General features: G+C 45.6%; 1 protein-coding gene across 2 annotated transcripts in view; it reads left to right on the forward strand.

Moving 5' to 3' along the window:
• LOC116938392 (very-long-chain enoyl-CoA reductase) overlaps window positions 1–27628 on the forward strand; it is a 68224-nt gene that overhangs the window by 13930 nt on the left and 26666 nt on the right. For both annotated transcript variants that reach the window (XM_076063763.1, XM_076063762.1), the window contains exons 4-7: window positions 9329–9373; window positions 20712–20815; window positions 24163–24281; window positions 27223–27328. In XM_076063763.1, coding sequence (XP_075919878.1) covers window positions 9329–9373; window positions 20712–20815; window positions 24163–24281; window positions 27223–27328 — 374 coding nt within the window. The remainder of the gene's footprint in view (window positions 1–9328; window positions 9374–20711; window positions 20816–24162; window positions 24282–27222; window positions 27329–27628) is intronic.

Below are 27628 nucleotides of genomic sequence, written 5' to 3' on the forward strand. Positions count from 1 at the left end.
AGACAGACATCTCTGTCCGTCGCCTTATGAAGCCGGTTGTAATTACCGTAGACCGACATCTCTGTCCGTCTCCTGATGAAGCCGGTTGTAATTACCGTAGACAGACATCTCTGTCCGTCTCCTGATAAAGCCGGTTGTAATTACCGTAGACAGACATCTCTGTCCGTCTCCTGATAAAGCCGGTTGTAATTACCGTAGACAGACATCTCTGTCCTGATGAAGCCGGTTGTAATTACCGTAGACAGACATCTCTGTCCGTCTCCTGATGAAGCCGGTTGTAATTACCGTAGACAGACATCTCTGTCCCTCGCCTGATGAAGCCGGTTGTAATTACCGTAGACAGACATCTCTGTCCGTCTCCTGATGAAGCCGGTTGTAATTACCGTAGGTAGACATCTCTGTCCATCTCCTGATGAAGCCGCTTGTAATTACTGTAGACAGACATCTCTGTCCGTCTCCTGATGAAGCCGGTTGTAATTACCGTAGGTAGACATCTCTGTCCGTCTCCTGATGAAGCCGGTTGTAATTACCATAGACAGACATCTCTGTCCGTCGCCTGATGAAGCCGGTTGTAATTACCGTAGGCAGACATCTCTGTCCGTCTGCTGATGAAGCCGGTTGTAATTACCGTAGGTAGACATCTCTGTCCGTCTCCTGATGAAGCCGGTTGTAATTACCATAGACAGACATCTCTGTCCGTCTCCTGATGAAGCCGGTTGTAATTGCCGTAGACAGACATCTCTGTCCGTCTGCTGATGAAGCCGGTTGTAATTACCGTAGGTAGACATCTCTGTCCGTCTCCTGGTGAAGCCGGTTGTAATTACTGTAGACAGACATCTCTGTCCGTCTCCTGATGAAGCCGGTTGTAATTACTGTAGACAGACATCTCTGTCCGTCTCCTGGTGAAGCCGGTTGTAATTACCGTAGACAGACATCTCTGTCCGTCTCCTGATGAAGCCGGTTGTAATTACCGTAGACAGACATATCTGTCCTCCTGATGAAGCCGGTTGTAATCACCGTAGACAGACATCTCCGTCCGTCTCCTGATGAAGCCGGTTGTAATTACTGTAGACAGACATCTCCGTCCGTCTCCTGATGAAGCCGGTTGTAATTACCGTAGACAGACATCTCTGTCCGTCTCCTGATGAAGCCGGTTGTAATTACCGTAGACAGACATCTCTGTCCGTCTCCTGATGAAGCCGGTTGTAATTACCGTAGACAGACATCTCTGTCTGTCGCCTGGTGAAGCCGGTAGTAATTACCGTAGAGAGACATCTCTGTCCTCCTGATGAAGCCGGTTGTAATTACTGTAGACAGACATATCTGTCCGTCGCCTGATGAAGCCGGTTGTAATTACCGTAGACAGACATCTCTGTCCGTCTCCTGATGAAGCCGGTTGTAATTACCATAGGTAGACATCTCTGTCCATCTCCTGATGAAGCCGGTTGTAATTACTGTAAACAGACATCTCTGTCCGTCTCCTGATGAAGCCGGTTGTAATTACCGTAGGTAGACATCTCTGTCCGTCTCCTGATGAAGCCGGTTGTAATTACCGTAGACAGACATCTCTGTCCGTCGCCTGGTGAAGCCGGTTGTAATTACCGTAGAGAGACATCTCTGTCCGTCTCCTGATGAAGCCGGTTGTAATTACCGTAGGTAGACATCTCTGTCCATCTCCTGATGAAGCCGGTTGTAATTACTGTAAACAGACATCTCTGTCCGTCTCCTGATGAAGCCGGTTGTAATTACCGTAGACAGACATCTCTGTCCGTCGCCTGGTGAAGCCGGTTGTAATTACCGTAGAGAGACATCTCTGTCCGTCTCCTGATGAAGCCGGTTGTAATTACCGTAGACAGACATCTCTGTCCCTCGCCTGATGAAGCCGGTTGTAATTACCGTAGACAGACATCTCTGTCCGTCTCCTGATGAAGCCGGTTGTAATTACCGTAGGTAGACATCTCTGTCCATCTCCTGATGAAGCCGGTTGTAATTACTGTAGACAGACATCTCTGTCCGTCTCCTGATGAAGCCGGTTGTAATTACCGTAGGTAGACATCTCTGTCCATCTCCTGATGAAGCCGGTTGTAATTACTGTAGACAGACATCTCTGTCCGTCTCCTGATGAAGCCGGTTGTAATTACCGTAGGTAGACATCTCTGTCCGTCTCCTGATGAAGCCGGTTGTAATTACCGTAGACAGACATCTCTGTCCGTCGCCTGGTGAAGCCGGTTGTAATTACCGTAGACAGACATCTCTGTCCGTCGCCTGGTGAAGCCGGTTGTAATTACCGTAGAGAGACATCTCTGTCCGTCTCCTGATGAAGCCGGTTGTAATTACCGTAGACAGACATCTCTGTCCATCTCCTGATGAAGCCGGTTGTAATTACTGTAAACAGACATCTCTGTCCGTCTCCTGATGAAGCCGGTTGTAATTACCGTATGCAGACACTACTACACTAGTACACTACACTATACACTACAACACTATACACTACAACACTACACACTACTGCACTATACACTACTACACTATACACTACTACACTACACTTTACACTACTACACTATACACTACTACACTATACACTACTACACTACACTATACACTACTACACTATACACTACTACACTATACACTACTACACAACACTATACACTACTACACTATACACTACTACACTACACTATACACTACTACACTATACGCTATACACTACTACACTACACTATACACTACTACACTATACACTACACTATACACTACTACACTGCACTGTACACTAGTACACTACACTATACACTACTACACTATACACTACTACACTATACACTACACTATACACTACTACACTACACTATACACTACTACACTATACACTACTACACTATACAAAATTACACTATACACTACTACACTATACACTACTACACTATGCACTACTACACTACACTGTACACTAGTACACTACACTATACACTACTACACTATACACTACTACACTATACACTACTGCACTACACTATACACGACTACACTATACACTACTACACTATACAATATTACACTATACACTACTACACTATACACTACTAAACTATACACTACTACACTATACACTACTACACTACACTGTACACTAGTACACTACACTATACACTACTACACTATACACTACTACACTATACACTACTACACTATACACTACACTATACACTACTACACTACACTATACACTACTACACTATACACTGCTACACTATACACTACTACACTATACACTACTACACTATACACTTCTACACTATACACTACACTATACACTACTACACTACACTTTACACTACACTATACACTTCTACACTACACTATACACTACTACACTACACTATACACTACTACACTACACATTTACACTATACGCTACTACACTACACTATACACTACTACACTATACACTACTACACTATACACTACTACACTATACACTACTACACTATACACTACTACACTATACACTACTACACTATACACTACTACACTACACTACTACACTACACTATACACTACACTATACACTTCTACACTACACTATATACTACTACACTACACTATACAATACTACACTATACACTACTACACTATACGCTACTACACTACACTATACACTACTACACTACACTATACACTACTACACTACACTGTACACTACTACACTATACACTAATACACTATACACTACTACACTATACACTACTACACTACACTATGCACTACTACACTATACACTACTACACTACACTATACACTACTACACTACACTATACAATACTACACTATACACTACTACACTATACGCTACTACACTACACTATACACTACTACACTACACTATACACTACTACACTACACTGTACACTACTACACTGTACACTACTACACTATACACTACTACACTATACACTACTACACTATACACTACTACACTATACACTACTACACTATACACTACTACACTATACACTACTACACTATACACTACTACACTATACACTACTACACTATACACTACTACACTACTACACTATACACTACTACACTACACTACTACACTATACACTACACTATACACTACTACACTACACTATACACTACTACACTACACTACTACACTATACCCTACTACACTACACTATACACTACTACACTATACACTACTACACTATACACTACTACACTATACACTACTACACTACACTATACACTACTACACTACACACTAGTACACTACACTATACACTACTACACTATACACTACTACACTATACACTACCACACTACACTACTACACTACACACTACTACACTACACTATACACTACTACACTATACACTACACTATACACTACTACACTATACACTACAGTACTACACTATACACTACTAGACTATACACTACTACACTATACAGTACTACACTACTACACTATACACTACTACACTATACACTACTACACTATACACCACTACACTATACACTACTACACTATACACGACATTAGACACTACTACACTGCACTATATACTACTACACTTCACTATACACTACTACACTATACACTACTACACTACACTATACACTACTACACTATACACTACTACACTATACACTACTACACTATACACTACTACACTATACATTACTACACTATACACTACACTATACACTACTACACTACACTATACACTACTACACTATACACTACACTACTACACTATACACTACTACACTATACACTACTACACTATACACTACACTATACACTACTACAATATACACTACTACACTATACACTACACTATACACTACACTACTACACTATACACTACTACACTATACACTACTACACTATACACTACTACACTATACACTACTACACTATACACTACTACACTATACACTACTACACTATACACCACTACACTATACACTACTACACTATACACTACACTATACACTACTACAATATACACTACTACACTATACACTACTACACTATACACTACTACACTATACACTACACTAGACACTACTACACTGCACTATATACTACTACACTACACTATACACTACTACACTATACACTACTACACTACACTATACACTACTACACTATACACTACTACACTATACACTACACTATACACTACTACACTACACTACTACACTACACTATACACTACTACACTACACTACTACACTATACACTACTACACTATACATTACTACACTATACACTACTACACTATACACTACTACACTATACACTACTACACTATACACTACTACACTATACACTACTACACTATACACTACTACACTATACACTACACTACTACACTACACTATACACTACTACACTACACTGTACACTACTACACTATACACTACTACACTACACTATACACTACTACACTATACACTACTACACTACACTATACACTACACTATACACTACTACACTACACTATATACTACTACACTACACTATACAATACTACACTATACACTACTACACTATACGCTATTACACTACACTATACACTACTACACTACACTATACACTACTACACTACGCTGTACACTACTACACTATACACTACTACACTATACACTACTACACTATACACTACTGCACTATACACTACTACACTATACACTACTACACTACTACACTATACACTACTACACTACACTACTACACTATACACTACACTATACACTACTACACTACACTATACACTACTACACTACACTACTACACTATACCCTACTACACTACACTATACACTACTACACTATACACTACTACACTATACACTACTACACTATACACTACTACACTACACTATACACTACTACACTACACACTAGTACACTACACTATACACTACTACACTATACACTACTACACTATACACTACCACACTACACTACTACACTACACACTACTACACTACACTATACACTACTACACTATACACTACACTATACACTACTACACTATACACTACACTACTACACTATACACTACTACACTATACACTACTACACTATACAGTACTACACTACTACACTATACACTACTACACTATACACTACTACACTATACACCACTACACTATACACTACTACACTATACACTACACTATACACTACTACAATATACACTACTACACTATACACTACTACACTATACACTACTACACTATACACGACATTAGACACTACTACACTGCACTATATACTACTACACTACACTATACACTACTACACTATACACTACTACACTACACTATACACTACTACACTATACACTACTACACTATACACTACTACACTATACACTACTACACTATACATTACTACACTATACACTACACTATACACTACTACACTACACTATACACTACTACACTATACACTACACTATACACTACTACAATATACACTACTACACTATACACTACTACACTATACACTACACTATACACTACTACACTATACACTACACTACTACACTATACACTACTACACTATACACTACTACACTACACTACTACACTATACACTACTACACTATACACTACTACACTATACACTACACTAGACACTACTACACTGCACTATATACTACTACACTACACTATACACTACTACACTATACACTACTACACTACACTATACACTACTACACTATACACTACTACACTATACACTACACTATACACTACTACACTACACTACTACACTACACTATACACTACTACACTACACTACTACACTGTACACTACTACACTATACATTACTACACTATACACTACTACACTATACACTACTACACTATACACTACTACACTTTACACTACTACACTATACACTACACTACTACACTACACTATACACTACTACACTACACTGTACACTACTACACTATACACTAATACACTATACACTACTACACTACACTACTACACTATACACTACTACACTACACTATACACTACTACACTATACACTACTACACTACACTATACACTACACTATACTACACTACACTATATACTACTACACTACACTATACAATACTACACTATACACTACTACACTATACGCTACTACACTACACTATACACTACTACACTACACTATACACTACTACACTACGCTGTACACTACTACACTATACACTACTACACTATACACTACTACACTATACACTACTACACTATACACTACTACACTATACACTACTACACTATACACTACTACACTATACACTACTACACTACACTACTACACTATACACTACACTATACACTACTACACTACACTATACACTACTACACTACACTACTACACTACTACACTATACCCTACTACACTACACTATACACTACTACACTATACACTACTACACTATACACTACTACACTATACACTACTACACTACACTATACACTACTACACTACACACTAGTACACTACACTATACACTACTACACTATACACTACTACACTATACACTACCACACTACACTACTACACTACACACTACTACACTACACTATACACTACTACACTATACACTACACTATACACTACTACACTATACACTACACTACTACACTATACACTACTACACTATACACTACTACACTATACAGTACTACACTACTACACTATACACTACTACACTATACACTACTACACTATACACCACTACACTATACACTACTACACTATACACTACACTATACACTACTACAATATACACTACTACACTATACACTACTACACTATACACTACTACACTATACACGACATTAGACACTACTACACTGCACTATATACTACTACACTACACTATACACTACTACACTATACACTACTACACTACACTATACACTACTACACTATACACTACTACACTATACACTACTACACTATACACTACTACACTATACATTACTACACTATACACTACACTATACACTACTACACTACACTATACACTACTACACTATACACTACACTATACACTACTACAATATACACTACTACACTATACACTACTACACTATACACTACACTATACACTACTACACTATACACTACACTACTACACTATACACTACTACACTATACACTACTACACTACACTACTACACTATACACTACTACACTATACACTACTACACTATACACCACTACACTACTACACTATACACTACACTATACACTACTACAATATACACTACTACACTATACACTACTACACTATACACTACTACACTATACACTACACTAGACACTACTACACTGCACTATATACTACTACACTACACTATACACTACTACACTATACACTACTACACTACACTATACACTACTACACTATACACTACACTATACACTACTACACTACACTACTACACTACACTATACACTACTACACTACACTACTACACTATACACTACTACACTATACATTACTACACTATACACTACTACACTATACACTACTACACTATACACTACTACACTATACACTACACTACTACACTATACAATACTACACTATACACTACTACACTACACTATACACTACTACACTATACACTACACTATACACTACTACACTACACTACTACACTACACTATACACTACTACACTACACTACTACACTATACACTACTACACTATACATTACTACACTATACACTACTACACTATACACTACTACACTATACACTACTACACTATACACTACTACACTATACACTACACTACTACACTATACAATACTACACTATACACTACTACACTACACTATACACTACACACTACTACACTATACACTACACACTACTACACTACACACTACTACACTATACACTACTACACTATATACTACTACACTATACACTACTACACTATACACTACTACACTATACACTACTACACTATACACTACTACACTATACACTACTACACTATACATTACTACACTATACACTACTACACTATACACTACTACACTATACACTACTACACTATACACTACACTATACACTACTACACTATACACTACTACACTTTACACTACTACACTATACACTACTACACTATACACTACTACACTATACACTACTACACTATACACTACTACACTACACACTACTACACTATACACTACTACACTACACTATACACTACACACTACACTATGCTCTACGTCTCACCGCTGTTCTCCGTCCTCCCCACAGTTCCAAGGCTCTACCCATCCCGCCAGAGCCTGCGCCTAGAACCACGTGAGTGTTGACACACACACAGACACACACACACTCACACACACACACAGACACACCCCTACACACACACTCACACACACAGACACACAGCCACACCCCTACACACACACTCACACACACACAGACACACACACTCACACACACTCACACACACTCACACACACACCCACACACCCACACTCACACACACACACTTCCAGACACACACACACACACAGACACACTCACAATCACACACACATCACTGTGGGTCTCTGTGTGTCTCTGTGAATCTCTGTGTGTCTCTTTGAGTCTCTGTGTGTCTCTGTGTGTCTCTGTGGGTCTCTGTGTGTCTCTGTGTGTATCTGTGGGTCTCTGTGTGTCTCTGTGAGTCTCTGTATCTGTGAGTCTCTTTGTGTCTTTTTGAGGATCGGTGTGTCTCTGTCGGTCTCTGTGAGTCTCTGTGGGTCTCTGTGGTCTCTGTGAGTCTCTGTGAGTCTCTGTGGGTCTCTGTGGGTCTCTGTGTGTCTCTGTGGGTCTCTGTGGGTCTCTGCGGGTTTCTGACTCTCTGTGTGTCTCTGTGGGTCTCTGTGGGTCTCTTTGGGTCTCTGTGGGTCTCTGTGGGTCTCTGTGGGTCTCTGTGGGTCTCTGTGAGTTTCTGTGGATCTCTGTGAGTCGCTGTCGGTCTCTGTGAGTCTCTGTGTGTCTCTGTGGATCTCTGTGGTCTCTGTGGGTCTCTTTGGGTCTCTGTGTGTCTCTGTGTGTCTCTGACTCTCTGAGTGTCTCTTTGTGTCTCTGTGGGTCTCTGTGTGTCTCTGTGGGTCTCTGTGTGTCTCTGTGTGTCTCTGTGGGTCTCTGTGAGTCTCTGCGTGTCTCTGTGAGTCTCTGTTTGTCTCTGTGTGTCTCTGTGAGTCTCTGTGGGTCTCTGTGAGTCTCTGTGGGTCTCTGTGGGTCTCTGTGAGTTTCTGTGTGTCTCTTTGGGTCTCTGTGGGTCTCTGTGAGTTTCTGTGTGTCTCTGTGAGTCTCTGTGGGTCTCTGTGGGTCTCTGTGGGTCTCTTTGGGTCTCTGTGGGTCTCTGTGTGTCTCTGTGTGTCTCTGACTCTCTGTGTGTCTCTTTGTGTCTCTGTGGGTCTCTGTGGGTCTCTGTGAGTCTCTGTGTCTCTGTGGGTCTCTGTTTGTCTCTGTGGGTCTCTGTGAGTCTCTGTGTGTCTCTGTAAGTCTCTGTGGGTCTCTGTGAGTCTCTGTGGGTCTCTGTGAGTCTCTGTCAGTCTCTGTGAGTCTCTGTGGGTCTCTGTGAGTCTCTGTGGGTCTCTGTGAGTCTCTGTGGGTCTCTGTGAGTCTCTGTCAGTCTCTGTGGGTCTCTGTGGGTCTCTGTGGGTCTTTGTGGGTCTCTTTTGGTCTCTGTGGGTCTCTTTGGGTCTCAGTGAGTCTCTGTGGGTCTCTGCGGGTCTCTGCGGGTCTCTGTGAGTATCTGTGGGTCTCTGTGAGTCTCTGTGGGTCTCTGTGGGTCTCTGTGAGTCTGTGTGGGTCTCTGTGAGTCTCTGTGAGTCTCTGTGGGTCTCTGTGGGTCTCTGTGAGTCTCTGTGGGTCTCTGTGGGTCTCTGTGAGTCTCTGTGAGTCTCTGTGTGTCTCTGTAAGTCTCTGTGGGTCTCTGTGAGTCTCTGTGGGTCTCTGTGGGTCTCTGTGGGTCTTTGTGGGTCTCTTTTGGTCTCTGTGGGTCTCTTTGGGTCTCAGTGAGTCTCTGTGGGTCTCTGCGGGTCTCTGCGGGTCTCTGTGAGTATCTGTGGGTCTCTGTGAGTCTCTGTGGGTCTCTGTGAGTCTGTGTGGGTCTCTGTGAGTCTCTTTGAGTCTCTGTGGGTCTCTGTGGGTCTCTGTGAGTCTCTGTGGGTCTCTGTGGGTCTCTGCGGGTCTCTGTGAGTCTCTGTGAGTCTCTGTGGGTCTCTGTGAGTCTCTGTGAGTCTCTGTGGGTCTCTGTGAGTCTCTGTGGGTCTCTGTGGGTCTCTGTGAGTCTCTGTGAGTCTCTGTGGGTCTCAGTGAGTCTCTGTGAGTCTCTGTGTGTCTCTGTGAGTCTCTGTGGGTCTCTGTTTGTCTCTGTGAGTCTCTGTGTGTCTCTGTGGGTCTCTGTGTGTCTCTGTGAGTCTCTGTGGGTCTCTGTTTGTCTCTGTGAGTCTCTGTGGGTCTCTGTGAGTCTCTATGGGTCTCTGTCTCTGTGGGTCTCTGTGGGTCTCTGTCAGTCTCTGTCAGTCTCTGTGAGTCTCTGTTAGTCTCTGTGGGTCTCAGTGAGTCTCTGTGAGTCTCTGTGAGTCTCTGTGTGTCTCTGTGAGTCTCTGTGGGTCTCTGTTTGTCTCTGTGAGTCTCTGTGTGTCTCTGTGGGTCTCTGTGTGTCTCTGTGAGTCTCTGTGGGTCTCTGTTTGTCTCTGTGAGTCTCTGTGGGTCTCTGTGAGTCTCTATGGGTCTCTGTCTCTGTGTGTCTCTGTGTGTCTCTGACTCTCTGTGTGTCTCTTTGTGTCTCTGTGGGTCTCTGTGTTTCTCTGTGGGTCTCTGTGTGTCTCTGTGTGTCTCTGTGGGTCTCTGTGAGTCTCTGCGTGTCTCTGTGAGTCTCTGTTTGTCTCTGTGTGTCTCTGTGAGTCTCTGTGGGTCTCTGTGAGTCTCTGTGGGTCTCTGTGGGTCTCTGTGAGTTTCTGTGTGTCTCTTTGGGTCTCTGTGGGTCTCTGTGAGTTTCTGTGTGTCTCTGTGAGTCTCTGTGGGTCTCTGTGGGTCTCTGTGGGTCTCTTTGGGTCTCTGTGGGTCTCTGTGTGTCTCTGTGTGTCTCTGACTCTCTGTGTGTCTCTTTGTGTCTCTGTGGGTCTCTGTGGGTCTCTGTGAGTCTCTGTGTGTCTCTGTAAGTCTCTGTGGGTCTCTGTGAGTCTCTGTGGGTCTCTGTGAGTCTCTGTCAGTCTCTGTGAGTCTCTGTGGGTCTCTGTGAGTCTCTGTGGGTCTCTGTGAGTCTCTGTGGGTTTCTGTGAGTCTCTGTCAGTCTCTGTGGGTCTCTGTGGGTCTCTGTGGGTCTTTGTGGGTCTCTTTTGGTCTCTGTGGGTCTCTTTGGGTCTCAGTGAGTCTCTGTGGGTCTCTGCGGGTCTATGCGGGTCTCTGTGAGTATCTGTGGGTCTCTGTGAGTCTCTGTGAGTCTCTGTGGGTCTCTGTGAGTCTGTGTGGGTCTCTGTGAGTCTCTGTGAGTCTCTGTGGGTCTCTGTGGGTCTCTGTGAGTCTCTGTGGGTCTCTGTGGGTCTCTGTGAGTCTCTGTGAGTCTCTGTGTGTCTCTGTAAGTCTCTGTGGGTCTCTGTGAGTCTCTGTGGGTCTCTGTGGGTCTCTGTGGGTCTTTGTGGGTCTCTTTTGGTCTCTGTGGGTCTCTTTGGGTCTCAGTGAGTCTCTGTGGGTCTCTGCGGGTCTCTGCGGGTCTCTGTGAGTATCTGTGGGTCTCTGTGAGTCTCTGTGAGTCTCTGTGGGTCTCTGTGAGTCTGTGTGGGTCTCTGTGGGTCTCTGTGAGTCTCTGTGGGTCTCTGTGGGTCTCTGCGGGTCTCTGTGAGTCTCTGTTATTCTCTGTGGGTCTCTGTGAGTCTCTGTGAGTCTCTGTGGGTCTCTGTGAGTCTCTGTGGGTCTCTGTGGGTTTCTGTGAGTCTCTGTGAGTCTCTGTGGGTCTCAGTGTGTCTCTGTGAGTCTCTGTGTGTCTCTGTGAGTCTCTGTGGGTCTCTGTTTGTCTCTGTGAGTCTCTGTGTGTCTCTGTGGGTCTCTGTGTGTCTCTGTGAGTCTCTGTGGGTCTCTGTTTGTCTCTGTGAGTCTCTGTGGGTCTCTGTGAGTCTCTATGGGTCTCTGTCTCTGTGGGTCTCTGTGGGTCTCTGTCAGTCTCTGTCAGTCTCTGTGAGTCTCTGTTAGTCTCTGTGGGTCTCAGTGAGTCTCTGTGAGTCTCTGTGAGTCTCTGTGTGTCTCTGTGAGTCTCTGTGGGTCTCTGTTTGTCTCTGTGAGTCTCTGTGTGTCTCTGTGGGTCTCTGTGTGTCTCTGTGAGTCTCTGTGGGTCTCTGTTTGTCTCTGTGAGTCTCTGTGGGTCTCTGTGAGTCTCTATGGGTCTCTGTCTCTGTGTGTCTCTGTGTGTCTCTGACTCTCTGTGTGTCTCTTTGTGTCTCTGTGGGTCTCTGTGTTTCTCTGTGGGTCTCTGTGTGTCTCTGTGTGTCTCTGTGGGTCTCTGTGAGTCTCTGCGTGTCTCTGTGAGTCTCTGTTTGTCTCTGTGTGTCTCTGTGAGTCTCTGTGGGTCTCTGTGAGTCTCTGTGGGTCTCTGTGGGTCTCTGTGAGTTTCTGTGTGTCTCTTTGGGTCTCTGTGGGTCTCTGTGAGTTTCTGTGTGTCTCTGTGAGTCTCTGTGGGTCTCTGTGGGTCTCTGTGGGTCTCTTTGGGTCTCTGTGGGTCTCTGTGTGTCTCTGTGTGTCTCTGACTCCCTGTGTGTCTCTTTGTGTCTCTGTGGGTCTCTGTGGGTCTCTGTGGGTCTCTGTGAGTCTCTGTGTCTCTGTGGGTCTCTGTTTGTCTCTGTGGGTCTCTGTGAGTCTCTGTGTGTCTCTGTAAGTCTCTGTGGGTCTCTGTGAGTCTCTGTGGGTCTCTGTGAGTCTCTGTCAGTCTCTGTGAGTCTCTGTGGGTCTCTGTGAGTCTCTGTGGGTCTCTGTGAGTCTCTGTGGGTCTCTGTGAGTCTCTGTCAGTCTCTGTGGGTCTCTGTGGGTCTCTGTGGGTCTCTGTGAGTCTCTGTGAGTCTCTGTGGGTCTCTGTGAGTCTGTGTGGGTCTCTGTGAGTCTCTGTGAGTCTCTGTGGGTCTCTGTGGGTCTCTGTGAGTCTCTGTGGGTCTCTGTGGGTCTCTGTGAGTCTCTGTGAGTCTCTGTGTGTCTCTGTAAGTCTCTGTGGGTCTCTGTGAGTCTCTGTGGGTCTCTGTGGGTCTCTGTGGGTCTTTGTGGGTCTCTTTTGGTCTCTGTGGGTCTCTTTGGGTCTCAGTGAGTCTCTGTGGGTCTCTGCGGGTCTCTGCGGGTCTCTGTGAGTATCTGTGGGTCTCTGTGAGTCTCTGTGAGTCTCTGTGGGTCTCTGTGAGTCTGTGTGGGTCTCTGTGAGTCTCTTTGAGTCTCTGTGGGTCTCTGTGGGTCTCTGTGAGTCTCTGTGGGTCTCTGTGGGTCTCTGCGGGTCTCTGTGAGTCTCTGTGAGTCTCTGTGGGTCTCTGTGAGTCTCTGTGAGTCTCTGTGGGTCTCTGTGAGTCTCTGTGGGTCTCTGTGGGTCTCTGTGAGTCTCTGTGAGTCTCTGTGGGTCTCTGTGAGTCTCTGTGGGTCTCTGTGGGTTTCTGTGAGTCTCTGTGAGTCTCTGTGGGTCTCAGTGAGTCTCTGTGAGTCTCTGTGTGTCTCTGTGAGTCTCTGTGGGTCTCTGTTTGTCTCTGTGAGTCTCTGTGTGTCTCTGTGGGTCTCTGTGTGTCTCTGTGAGTCTCTGTGGGTCTCTGTTTGTCTCTGTGAGTCTCTGTGGGTCTCTGTGAGTCTCTATGGGTCTCTGTCTCTGTGGGTCTCTGTGGGTCTCTGTCAGTCTCTGTCAGTCTCTGTGAGTCTCTGTTAGTCTCTGTGGGTCTCAGTGAGTCTCTGTGAGTCTCTGTGAGTCTCTGTGTGTCTCTGTGAGTCTCTGTGGGTCTCTGTTTGTCTCTGTGAGTCTCTGTGTGTCTCTGTGGGTCTCTGTGTGTCTCTGTGAGTCTCTGTGGGTCTCTGTTTGTCTCTGTGAGTCTCTGTGGGTCTCTGTGAGTCTCTATGGGTCTCTGTCTCTGTGTGTCTCTGTGTGTCTCTGACTCTCTGTGTGTCTCTTTGTGTCTCTGTGGGTCTCTGAGTTTCTCTGTGGGTCTCTGTGTGTCTCTGTGTGTCTCTGTGGGTCTCTGTGAGTCTCTGCGTGTCTCTGTGAGTCTCTGTTTGTCTCTGTGTGTCTCTGTGAGTCTCTGTGGGTCTCTGTGAGTCTCTGTGGGTCTCTGTGGGTCTCTGTGAGTTTCTGTGTGTCTCTTTGGGTCTCTGTGGGTCTCTGTGAGTTTCTGTGTGTCTCTGTGAGTCTCTGTGGGTCTCTGTGGGTCTCTGTGGGTCTCTGTGTGTCTCTGTGTGTCTCTGACTCCCTGTGTGTCTCTTTGTGTCTCTGTGGGTCTCTGTGGGTCTCTGTGGGTCTCTGTGAGTCTCTGTGTCTCTGTGGGTCTCTGTTTGTCTCTGTGGGTCTCTGTGAGTCTCTGTGTGTCTCTGTAAGTCTCTGTGGGTCTCTGTGAGTCTCTGTGGGTCTCTGTGAGTCTCTGTCAGTCTCTGTGAGTCTCTGTGGGTCTCTGTGAGTCTCTGTGGGTCTCTGTGAGTCTCTGTGGGTCTCTGTGAGTCTCTGTCAGTCTCTGTGGGTCTCTGTGGGTCTCTGTGGGTCTCTGTGAGTCTCTGTGAGTCTCTGTGGGTCTCTGTGAGTCTGTGTGGGTCTCTGTGAGTCTCTGTGAGTCTCTGTGGGTCTCTGTGGGTCTCTGTGAGTCTCTGTGGGTCTCTGTGGGTCTCTGTGAGTCTCTGTGAGTCTCTGTGTGTCTCTGTAAGTCTCTGTGGGTCTCTGTGAGTCTCTGTGGGTCTCTGTGGGTCTCTGTGGGTCTTTGTGGGTCTCTTTTGGTCTCTGTGGGTCTCTTTGGGTCTCAGTGAGTCTCTGTGGGTCTCTGCGGGTCTCTGCGGGTCTCTGTGAGTATCTGTGGGTCTCTGTGAGTCTCTGTGAGTCTCTGTGGGTCTCTGTGAGTCTGTGTGGGTCTCTGTGAGTCTCTTTGAGTCTCTGTGGGTCTCTGTGGGTCTCTGTGAGTCTCTGTGGGTCTCTGTGGGTCTCTGCGGGTCTCTGTGAGTCTCTGTGAGTCTCTGTGGGTCTCTGTGAGTCTCTGTGAGTCTCTGTGGGTCTCTGTGAGTCTCTGTGGGTCTCTGTGGGTCTCTGTGAGTCTCTGTGAGTCTCTGTGGGTCTCAGTGAGTCTCTGTGAGTCTCTGTGTGTCTCTGTGAGTCTCTGTGGGTCTCTGTTTGTCTCTGTGAGTCTCTGTGTGTCTCTGTGGGTCTCTGTGTGTCTCTGTGAGTCTCTGTGGGTCTCTGTTTGTCTCTGTGAGTCTCTGTGGGTCTCTGTGAGTCTCTATGGGTCTCTGTCTCTGTGGGTCTCTGTGGGTCTCTGTCAGTCTCTGTGAGTCTCTGTTAGTCTCTGTGGGTCTCAGTGAGTCTCTGTGAGTCTCTGTGTGTCTCTGTGAGTCTCTGTGGGTCTCTGTTTGTCTCTGTGAGTCTCTGTGTGTCTCTGTGGGTCTCTGTGTGTCTCTGTGAATCTCTGTGGGTCTCTGTTTGTCTCTGTGAGTCTCTGTGGGTCTCTGTGAGTCTCTATGGGTCTCTGTCTCTGTGTGTCTCTGTGTGTCTCTGACTCTCTGTGTGTCTCTTTGTGTCTCTGTGGGTCTCTGTGTTTCTCTGTGGGTCTCTGTGTGTCTCTGTGTGTCTCTGTGGGTCTCTGTGAGTCTCTGCGTGTCTCTGTGAGTCTCTGTTTGTCTCTGTGTGTCTCTGTGAGTCTCTGTGGGTCTCTGTGAGTCTCTGATTGTCTCTGTGGGTCTCTGTGAGTTTCTGTGTGTCTCTTTGGGTCTCTGTGGGTCTCTGTGAGTTTCTGTGTGTCTCTGTGAGTCTCTGTGGGTCTCTGTGGGTCTCTGTGGGTCTCTTTGGGTCTCTGTGGGTCTCTGTGTGTCTCTGTGTGTCTCTGACTCTCTGTGTGTCTCTTTGTGTCTCTGTGGGTCTCTGTGGGTCTCTGTGGGTCTCTGTGAGTCTATGTGTCTCTGTGGGTCTCTGTTTGTCTCTGTGGGTCTCTGTGAGTCTCTGTGTGTCTCTGTAAGTCTCTGTGGGTCTCTGTGAGTCTCTGTGGGTCTCTGTGAGTCTCTGTCAGTCTCTGTGAGTCTCTGTGGGTCTCTGTGAGTCTCTGTGGGTCTCTGTGAGTCTCTGTGGGTCTCTGTGAGTCTCTGTCAGTCTCTGTGGGTCTCTGTGGGTCTCTGTGGGTCTTTGTGGGTCTCTTTTGGTCTCTGTGGGTCTCTTTGGGTCTCAGTGAGTCTCTGTGGGTCTCTGCGGGTCTCTGCGGGTCTCTGTGAGTATCTGTGGGTCTCTGTGAGTCTCTGTGAGTCTCTGTGGGTCTCTGTGAGTCTGTGTGGGTCTCTGTGAGTCTCTGTGAGTCTCTGTGGGTCTCTGTGGGTCTCTGTGAGTCTCTGTGGGTCTCTGTGGGTCTCTGTGAGTCTCTGTGAGTCTCTGTAAGTCTCTGTGGGTCTCTGTGAGTCTCTGTGGGTCTCTGTGGGTCTCTGTGGGTCTTTGTGGGTCTCTTTTGGTCTCTGTGGGTCTCTTTGGGTCTCAGTGAGTCTCTGTGGGTCTCTGCGGGTCTCTGCGGGTCTCTGTGAGTATCTGTGGGTCTCTGTTAGTCTCTGTGAGTCTCTGTGGGTCTCTGTGAGTCTGTGTGGGTCTCTGTAAGTCTCTTTGAGTCTCTGTGGGTCTCTGTGGGTCTCTGTGAGTCTCTGTGGGTCTCTGTGGGTCTCTGCGGGTCTCTGTGAGTCTCTGTGAGTCTCTGTGGGTCTCTGTGAGTCTCTGTGGGTCTCTGTGGGTCTCTGTGAGTCTCTGTGGGTCTCAGTGAGTCTCTGTGAGTCTCTGTGTGTCTCTGTGAGTCTCTGTGGGTCTCTGTTTGTCTCTGTGAGTCTCTGTGTGTCTCTGTGGGTCTCTGTGTGTCTCTGTGAGTCTCTGTGGGTCTCTGTTTGTCTCTGTGAGTCTCTGTGGGTCTCTGTGAGTCTCTATGGGTCTCTGTCTCTGTGGGTCTCTGTGGGTCTCTGTCAGTCTCTGTGAGTCTCTGTGAGTCTCTGTGGGTCTCAGTGAGTCTCTGTGTGTCTCTGTGAGTCTCTGTGGGTCTCTGTTTGTCTCTGTGAGTCTCTGTGTGTCTCTGTGGGTCTCTGTGTGTCTCTGTGAGTCTCTGTGGGTCTCTGTTTGTCTCTGTGAGTCTCTGTGGGTCTCTGTGAGTCTCTATGGGTCTCTGTCTCTGTGGGTCTCTGTGGGTCTCTGTCAGTCTCTGTGTGTCTCTGTGAGTCTCTGTGTGTCTCTGTGTGTCTCTGTGAGTCTCTATGGGTCTCTGTCTCTGTGAGTCTCTGTGGGTCTCTGTGAGTCTCTGTGAGTCTCTGTGGGTCTCTGTCTGTCTCTGTGGTTCTCTGTGGGTTTCTGTGAGTCTCTGTCGGTTTCTGTTGGTCTCTGTGAGTCTCTGTGGGTCTCAGTGAGTCTCTGTGAGTCTCTGTGGGTCTCTGTGTGTCTCTGTCGGTCTCTGTGAGTCTATGTGTGTCTCTTTGGGTTTCTGTGGGTTTCTGTGGGTCTCTGTGGGTTTTTGTAAATCTCTGTGGGTCTCTGTGGGTCTCTGTGGGTCTCTGTGAGTCTCTGTGAGTCTCTGTGGGTCTCTGTGAGTCTCTGTGGGTCTCTGTCTCTGTGGGTCTCTGTGGGTCTCTGTGAGTCTCTGTAAGTCTCTGTGGGTCTCTGTGAGTCTCTGTGGGTCTCTGTGAGCCTCTGTGTGTCTCTGTGTCTCTGTGGGTCTCTGTGAGTCTCTGTGGGTCTCTGTGTGGTGAGTCTATGGGTCTCTATGGGTCTCTGTGTGGTGAGTCTGTGGGTCTCTGTGTGGTGAGTCTGTGGGTCTCTGTGTGGTGAGTCTGTGGGTCTCTGTGTGGTGAGTCTGTGGGTCTCTGTGTGGTGAGTCTGTGGGTCTCTGTGTGGTGTCTGTGGGTCTCTGTGTGATGTCTGTGGGTCTCTTTGTGGGGTCTATGGGTCTCTATGGGTCTCTATGGGTCTCTGTGTGGTGAGTTTGTGGGTCTCTGTGGTGAGTCTGTGGGTCTCTCTGTGTGGTGAGTCTGTGGGTCTCTGTGTGGTGAGTCTGTGGGTCTCTGTGTGGTGTCTGTGGGTCTCTGTGTGGTGTCTATGGGTCTCTATGGGTCTCTATGGGTCTCTGTGTGGTGAGTCTGTGGGTCTCTGTGGTGAGTCTGTGGGTCTCTCTGTGTGGTGAGTCTGTGGGTCTCTGTGTGGTGAATCTGTGGGTCTCTGTGTGGTGTCTGTGGGTCTCTGTGTGGTGTCTATGGGTCTCTATGGGGCTCTTTGTGGTGTCTGTGGGTCTCTGTGTGGTGTCTGTGGGTCTCTGTGTGGTGTCTGTGGGTCTCTATGGGTCTCTGTGTGGTGTCTGTGGGTCTCTGTGTGGTGAGTCTGTGGGTCTCTGGGTCTCTGTGTGGTGAGTCTGTGGGTCTCTGTGGTGAGTCTGTGGGTCTCTGTGTGGTGAGTCTGTGGGTCTCTGTGTGGTGTCTATGGGTCTCTGTGTGGTGAGTCTGTGGGTCTCTATGGGTCTCTGTGTGGTGAGTCTGTGGGTCTCTGTGTGGTGAGTCTGTGGGTCTCTGTGTGGTGAGTCTGTGGGTCTCTGTGTGGTGAGTCTGTGGGTCTCTGTGTGGTGAGTCTGTGGGTCTCTGTGTGGTGTCTGTGGGTCTCTGTGTGATGTCTGTGGGTCTCTTTGTGGGGTCTATGGGTCTCTATGGGTCTCTATGGGTCTCTGTGTGGTGAGTCTGTGGGTCTCTGTGGTGAGTCTGTGGGTCTCTCTGTGTGGTGAGTCTGTGGGTCTCTGTGTGGTGAGTCTGTGGGTCTCTGTGTGGTGTCTGTGGGTCTCTGTGTGGTGTCTATGGGTCTCTATGGGTCTCTATGGGTCTCTGTGTGGTGAGTCTGTGGGTCTCTGTGGTGAGTCTGTGGGTCTCTCTGTGTGGTGAGTCTGTGGGTCTCTGTGTGGTGTCTATGGGTCTCTATGGGTCTCTTTGTGGTGTCTGTGGGTCTCTGTGTGGTGTCTGTGGGTCTCTGTGTGGTGTCTGTGGGTCTCTATGGGTCTCTGTGTGGTGTCTGTGGGTCTCTGTGTGGTGAGTCTGTGGGTCTCTATGGGTCTCTGTGTGGTGAGTCTGTGGGTCTCTGTGGTGAGTCTGTGGGTCTCTGTGTGGTAAGTCTGTGGGTCTCTGTGTGGTGAGTCTATGGGTCTCTGTGTGGTGAATCTGTGGGTCTCTGTGTGGTGAGTCTGTGGGTCTCTGTGTGGTGAGTCTGTGGGTCTCTGTGTGGTGAGTCTATGGGTCTCTGTGTGGTGAATCTGTGGGGCTCTGTGTGGTGTCTATGGGTCTCTGGGTCTCTATGGGTCTCTGTGTTGTGTCTGTGGGTCTCTGTGTGGTGAGTCTATGGGTCTCTGTGGTGAGTCTATGGGTCTCTGTGTGGTGAATCTGTGGGTCTCTGTGTGGTGAGTCTGTGGGTCTCTGTGTTGTGTCTGTGGGTCTCTGTGACTAGGGGGTCGCGTCCTGGCCGACGAGGAGACCTTGGAGGGACTTCCCCTCGGCTCCGAGGGGACCCTTTACCTGCGGGACCTGGGACCTCAGGTCGCGTGGACCACAGTGAGTAGTGTATAGTGTAGTGTAGTAGTGTATAGTGTAGTGTAGTAGTGTATAGTGTAATAGTGTATATTGTAGTAGTGTATAGTGTAGTGTAGTAGTGTATATTGTAGTAGTGTATAGTGTAGTAGTGTATATTGTAGTGTAGTAGTGTATAGTGTAGTAGTGTATAGTGTAGTAGTGTATAGTGTAGTAGTGTATAGTGTAGTAGTGTATAGTGTAGTAGTGTATAGTGTAGTGTAGTAGTGTATAGTGTAGTAGTGTATAGTGTAGTAGTGTATAGTGTAGTAGTGTATAGTGTAGTAGTGTATAGTGTAGTGTAGTAGTGTATAGTGTAGTAGTGTATAGTGTAGTAGTGTATAGTGTAGTGTAGTAGTGTATAGTGTAGTAGTGTATAGTGTAGTAGTGTATAGTGTAGTGTAGTAGTGTATAGTGTAGTATTGTATAGTGTATAGTGTAGTGTAGTAGTGTATATTGTAGTAGTGTATAGTGTAGTAGTGTATATTGTAGTAGTGTATAGTGTAGTAGTGTATAGTGTAGTAGTGTATAGTGTAGTAGTGTATAGTGTAGTAGTGTATAGTGTAGTGTAATAGTGTAGTGTAGTAGTGTATAGTGTAGTAGTGTATAGTGTAGTGTAGTAGTGTATAGTGTAGTGTAGTAGTGTATAGTGTAGTAGTGTATAGTGTAGTAGTGTATAGTGTAGTAGTATAGTGTAGTAGTGTATAGTGTAGTAGTGTATAGTGTAGTGTAGTAGTGTATAGTCTAGTAGTGTATAGTGTAGTAGTGTATAGTGTAGTAGTGTATAGTGTAGTGTAGTAGTGTATAGTGTAGTAGTGTATAGTGTAGTAGTGTATAGTGTAGTAGTGTATAGTGTAGTAGTGTATAGTGTAGTGTAGTAGTGTATAGTGTAGTGTAGTAGTGTATAGTGTAGTGTAGTAGTGTATAGTGTAGTAGTGTATAGTGTAGTAGTGTATATTGTAGTAGTGTATAGTGTAGTGTAGTAGTGTATATTGTAGTAGTGTATAGTGTAGTAGTGTATATTGTAGTAGTGTATAGTGTAGTAGTGTATAGTGTAGTAGTGTATAGTGTAGTAGTGTATAGTGTAGTAGTGTATAGTGTAGTGTACAGTGTAGTAGTGTATAGTGTAGTGTACAGTGTAGTAGTGTATAGTGTAGTAGTGTATAGTGTAGTGTAGTAGTGTATAGTGTAGTAGTGTATAGTGTAGTAGTGTATAGTGTAGTAGTGTATAGTGTAGTGTATAGTGTAGTAGTGTATAGTGTAGTAGTGTATAGTGTAGTAGTGTAGTGTATAGTGTAGTAGTGTATAGTGTAGTAGTGTATAGTGTAGTAGTGTATAGTGTAGTGTAGTAGTATAGTGTATAGTGTAGTAGTGTATAGTGTAGTAGTGTATAGTGTAGTAGTGTATAGTGTAGTAGTGTATAGTGTAGTAGTGTATAGTGTAGTAGTGTATAGCGTAGTAGTGTAGTAGTGTATAGTGTAGTAGTGTATAGTGTAGTAGTGTATAGTGTAGTAGTGTATAGTTTAGTAGTGTATAGTGTAGTAGTGTATAGTGTAGTAGTGTATAGTGTAGTGTAGTAGTGTATTGTGTAGTAGTGTATAGTGTAGTAGTGTATAGTATAGTGTAGTAGTGTATAGTGTAGTAGTGTATAGTGTAGTAGTGTATAGTGTAGTAGTGTATAGTGTAGTAGTGTATAGTGTAGTAGTGCATAGTGTAGTAGTGTAGTGTATAGTGTAGTAGTGTATAGTAGTGTATAGTGTAGTGTAGTAGTGTATAGTGTAGTAGTGTATAGTGTAGTAGTGTGTAGTGTATAGTGTAGTAGTGTATAGTGTAGTAGTGTATGGTGTAGTAGTGTATGGTGTAGTAGTGTAGTAGTTTATAGTGTAGTAGTATATTGTGTAGTAGTGTTTAGTGTAGTAGTGTTTAGTGTAGTAGTTTATAGTGAAGTGTATTAGTGTAGTAGTGTATAGTGTAGTGTAGTAGTGTATAGTGTAGTAGTGTATAGTGTAGTAGTGTATAGTGTAGTAGTGTATAGTGTAGTAGTGTATAGTGTAATGTAGTAGTGTATAGTGTAGTGTATAGTATAGTGTAGTAGTGTATAGTGTAGTGTATAGTGTAGTGTAGTAGTGTATAGTGTAGTAGTGTATAGTGTAGTAGTGTATAGTGTAGTGTAGTAGTGTATAGTGTAGTAGTGTATAGTATAGTAGTGTATAGTGTAGTAGTGTATAGTGTAGTAGTGTATAGTGTAGTGGTGTATAGTGTAGTAGTGTATAGTGTAGTAGTGTATAGTGTAGTAGTGTATAGTGTAGTAGTGTATAGTGTAGTAGTGTATAGTGTAGTAGTGTATAGTGTAGTAGTGTATAGTGTAGTGGTGTATAGTGTAGTAGTGTATAGTGTAGTAGTGTATAGTGTAGTGTAGTAGTGTATAGTGTAGTGTAGTAGTGTATAGTGTAGTGTAGTAGTGTATAGTGTAGTAGTGTATAGTGTAGTAGTGTATAGTGTAGTAGTGTATAGTGTATTAGTGTATAGTATAGTGTAGTAGTGTATAGTATAGTGTAGTAGTGTATAGTGTAGTAGTGTATAGTATAGTGTAGTAGTGTATAGTGTAGTAGTGTATAGTGTAGTAGTGTATAGTGTATAGTGTAGTGTAGTACTGTATAGTATAGTGTAGTAGTGTATAGTGTAGTGTAATAGTGTATAGTGTAGTAGTGTATAGTGTAGTAGTGTATAGTGTAGTAGTGTATAGTGTAGTAGTGTATAGTATAGTGTAGTAGTGTATAGTATAGTAGTGTATAGTGTAGTAGTGTATAGTGTAGTGGTGTATAGTGTAGTAGTGTATAGTGTAGTGTAGTAGTGTATAGTGTAGTGTAGTAGTGTATAGTGTAGTGTAGTAGTGTATAGTGTAGTAGTGTATAGTGTAGTAGTGTATAGTGTAGTAGTGTATAGTGTATTAGTGTATAGTATAGTGTAGTAGTGTATAGTATAGTGTAGTAGTGTATAGTGTAGTAGTGTATAGTATAGTGTAGTAGTGTATAGTGTAGTAGTGTATAGTGTAGTAGTGTATAGTGTAGTGTAGTACTGTATAGTATAGTGTAGTAGTGTATAGTGTAGTAGTGTATCGTGTAGTAGTAGTGTATAGTGTAGTAGTGTATAGTGTAGTAGTGTATAGTGTAGTAGTGTATAGTGTAGTAGTGTATAGTGTAGTGTAGTAGTGTATAGTGTAGTAGTGTATAGTGTAGTAGTGTATAGTGTAGTGTAGTGTGTAGTGTAGTAGTGTATAGTGTAGTGTAGTAGTGTATCGTGTAAGCTCAGTGGAGTAACTGCCTGGCCAGGTGTTCCTGACGGAGTACGCCGGCCCGCTGCTGATTTACCTCGGCCTCTACCTGCGCCCCGCCCTCATCTACGGGACAGCGACCTCCCCCCAAACCTCCAGCCCCCACCTCGTTGTCCAGTGAGCCACTCACTCGCTCACTAACTCGCTCACTCACTCGCTCACTAGCTCACTAACTCGCTCACTAGCTCACTAACTCGCTCACTAACTCACTCACTCACTAGCTCACTAGCTCACTAACTCGCTCACTAATTCACTAGCTCGCTAACTCGCTCACTAACTCACTCACTCACTAGCTCACTAACTCGCTCACTCACTCACTAGCTCACTAACTCGCTCACTAACTCACTCACTAGCTCACTAGCTCACTAACTCGCTCACTAATTCACTAGCTCACTAACTCGCTCACTAACTCACTCACTCACTAGCTCACTCACTCGCTCACTCACTCGCTCACTCACTAGCTCACTCACTAGCTCACTCGCTCGCTCACTCGCTCACTCACTCGCTCACTCATTAGCTCACTCACTAGCTCACTCACTCACTCACTAGTTCACTCACTCACTAGTTCACTCGCTCACTCACTATCTCACTCACTAGCTCACTAACTCGCTCACTAACTCACTCACTCACTAGCTCACTCACTCGCTCACTCGCTCACTCACTAGCTCACTCACTAACTCACTCGCTCACTCACTCACTAGTTCACTCACTCACTAGTTCACTCGCTCACTCACTATCTCACTCACTAGCTCACTAACTCGCTCACTAACTCACTCACTCACTAGCTCACTCACTCGCTCACTCACTCGCTCACTCGCTCACTCACTCGCTCACTCATTCACTCACTAGCTCACTCACTAGCTCAGTCACTCACTCACTAGTTCACTCACTCACTAGTTCACTCGCTCACTCACTCGCTCACTCACTATCTCACTCACTAGCTCACTAACTCGCTCACTCACTCACTAGCTCACTAGCTCCCTCACTCACTAGCTCACTAACTCACTAGCTCACTCACTAACTCACTCGCTCAATGACTCACTCGCTCACTAGCTCACTCACTCACTAGTTCACTTACTCACTAGCTCACTCACTAACTCACTCACTCTCTAGCTCACTCACTTGCTCACTTGCTCACTAACTCACTCACTAGCTCACTCACTCGCTAGCTCACTAGCTCACTTGCTCGCTCACTTACTCACTCACTCACTAACTCGCTCACTCACTAGCTCACTAGCTCACTCACTAGCTCACTCACTAGCTCACTCACTCACTAACTCACTCACTAGCTCACTCACTAGCTCACTCACTAGCTCACTCGCTCACTAGCTCACTAGCTCACTCACTCACTAACTCACTCACTAGCTCACTCACTCACTCACTAACTCGCTCACTAGCTCACTTGCTCACTAACTCACTCACTAGCTCACTCACTCGCTAGCTCACTAGCTCACTTGCTCGCTCACTCACTAGCTTACTAGCTCACTCACTAGCTCACTCACTCACTAACTCACTCACTAGCTCACTTGCTCACTCACTAGCTCACTCACTAGCTTACTAGCTCACTCACTAGCTCAATAGCTCACTCACTCACTAGCTCACTTACTCACTCACTAGCTCACTAGCTCACTTACTCACTCACTAGCTCACTAGCTCACTCACTAACTCGCTCACTCACTAGCTCACTAGCTCACTCACTAGCTCACTCACTAACTCACTCACTCACTAGCTCACTCACTAGCTCACTCGCTCACTAGCTCACTCACTAGCTCACTCACTCACTAACTCACTCACTAGCTCACTCACTCACTAACTCACTCACTCACTAGCTCACTCACTAGCTCACTCACTAGCTCACTCGCTCACTAGCTCACTAGCTCACTCACTCACTAACTCACTCACTAGCTCACTAGCTCACTCACTAGCTCACTCACTATCTCACTCACTCACTAACTCACTCACTCACTAGCTCACTCACTAGCTCACTCACTATCTCACTCACTGACTAGCTCACTAGCTCACTTGCTCACTCACTCACTAGCTCACTCACTAGCTTACTAGCTCACTAGCTCACTCACTCACTAGCTCACTTACTCACTCACTAGCTCATTAGCTCACTTACTCACTTACTCACTCAATAGCTCACTCACTCACTAACTCGCTCACTCACTGGCTCACTCACTATCTCACTCACAGGCTCACTCACTAACTCACTCACTCACTAGCTCACTCACTAGCTCACTCGCTCACTAGCTCACTCACTCACTAACTCACTCACTAGCTCACTCACTCACTAACTCGCTCACTCACTAGCTCACTCACTAGCTCACTCGCTCACTAGCTCACTCACTCACTAGATCACTCACTAGCTCACTCACTCACTAACTCGCTCACTCACTAGCTCACTCACTAGCTGCGTGCATTTTTCTGCGTCCATTGTTCCGTGTCCATTGTTCTGTGTCCATTGTTCTGCATCCATTGTTCTGCGTCCATTGTTCTACGTCCATTTTTCTGCGTCCATTTTTCTGCGTCCATTGTTCTGCGTCCATTGTTCTGCGTCCATTGTTCTGCATCCATTGTTCGGCATCCATTGTTCGGCGTCCATTGTTCGGCGTCCATTGTTCTGCGTGCATTGTTCTGCGTCCATTGTTCTGCGTCCATTGTTCTGCGTGCATTGTTCTGGGTGCATTGTTCTATGTCCATTGTTCTGCGTGCATTGTTGTGCGTCCATTGTTCTGCATCCATTGTTCTGTGTCCATTGTTCTACATCCATTGTTCTGCGTGCATTGTTCTGCGTCCATTGTTCTGCGTCCATTGTTCTATGTGCATTGTTCTGCATCCATTGTTGAACGTGCATTGATCTCTGTCCATTGTTCTGCGTCGATTGTTCCGCGTGCGGTGTTCTGCGTCCATTGTTCTGCGTGCATTGTTCTGCGTCCATTGTTCTGCATCCATTGTTCTGCGTCCATTGTTCTGCGTCCATTGTTCTGCGTGCATTGTTCTGCCTCCATTGTTCTGCCTCCATTGTTCCACACCCCCCGCCCTCCCCCCCACCCAGCCTGGCCTGTCTCTGCCACTCGCTGCACTTTGCAAAGCGCCTCCTGGAGACGGTCTTTGTCCACCGCTTCTCGCACGGGACGATGCCCCTCCGGAACATCTTCAAGGTGCCACCCCGTGGTAGACGTTGACCACCTCGCCTGGTCTACAGGAGGTCGTGGTAGATGTTGACCACCTCGCCTGGTCTACAGGAGGTCGTGGTAGATGTTGACCACCTCGCCTGGTCTACGGGAGGTCGTGGTAGATGTTGACGACCTCGCCTGGTCTACAGGAGGTCGTGGTAGATGTTGACCACCTCGCCTGGTCTACAGGAGGTCGTGGTAGATGTTGACCACCTCGCCTGGTCTACGGGAGGTCGTGGTAGACGTTGACCACCTCGCCTGGTCTACAGGAGGTCGTGGTAGATG

This window comes from Petromyzon marinus, unplaced genomic scaffold (genome assembly GCF_048934315.1).
Source record: "Petromyzon marinus isolate PM22_M1 ecotype Great Lakes invasive population unplaced genomic scaffold, UKy_Petmar_22M1.pri1.0 PM_Scaffold_183, whole genome shotgun sequence".
Taxonomy (NCBI): Eukaryota; Metazoa; Chordata; class Hyperoartia; order Petromyzontiformes; family Petromyzontidae; genus Petromyzon; species Petromyzon marinus.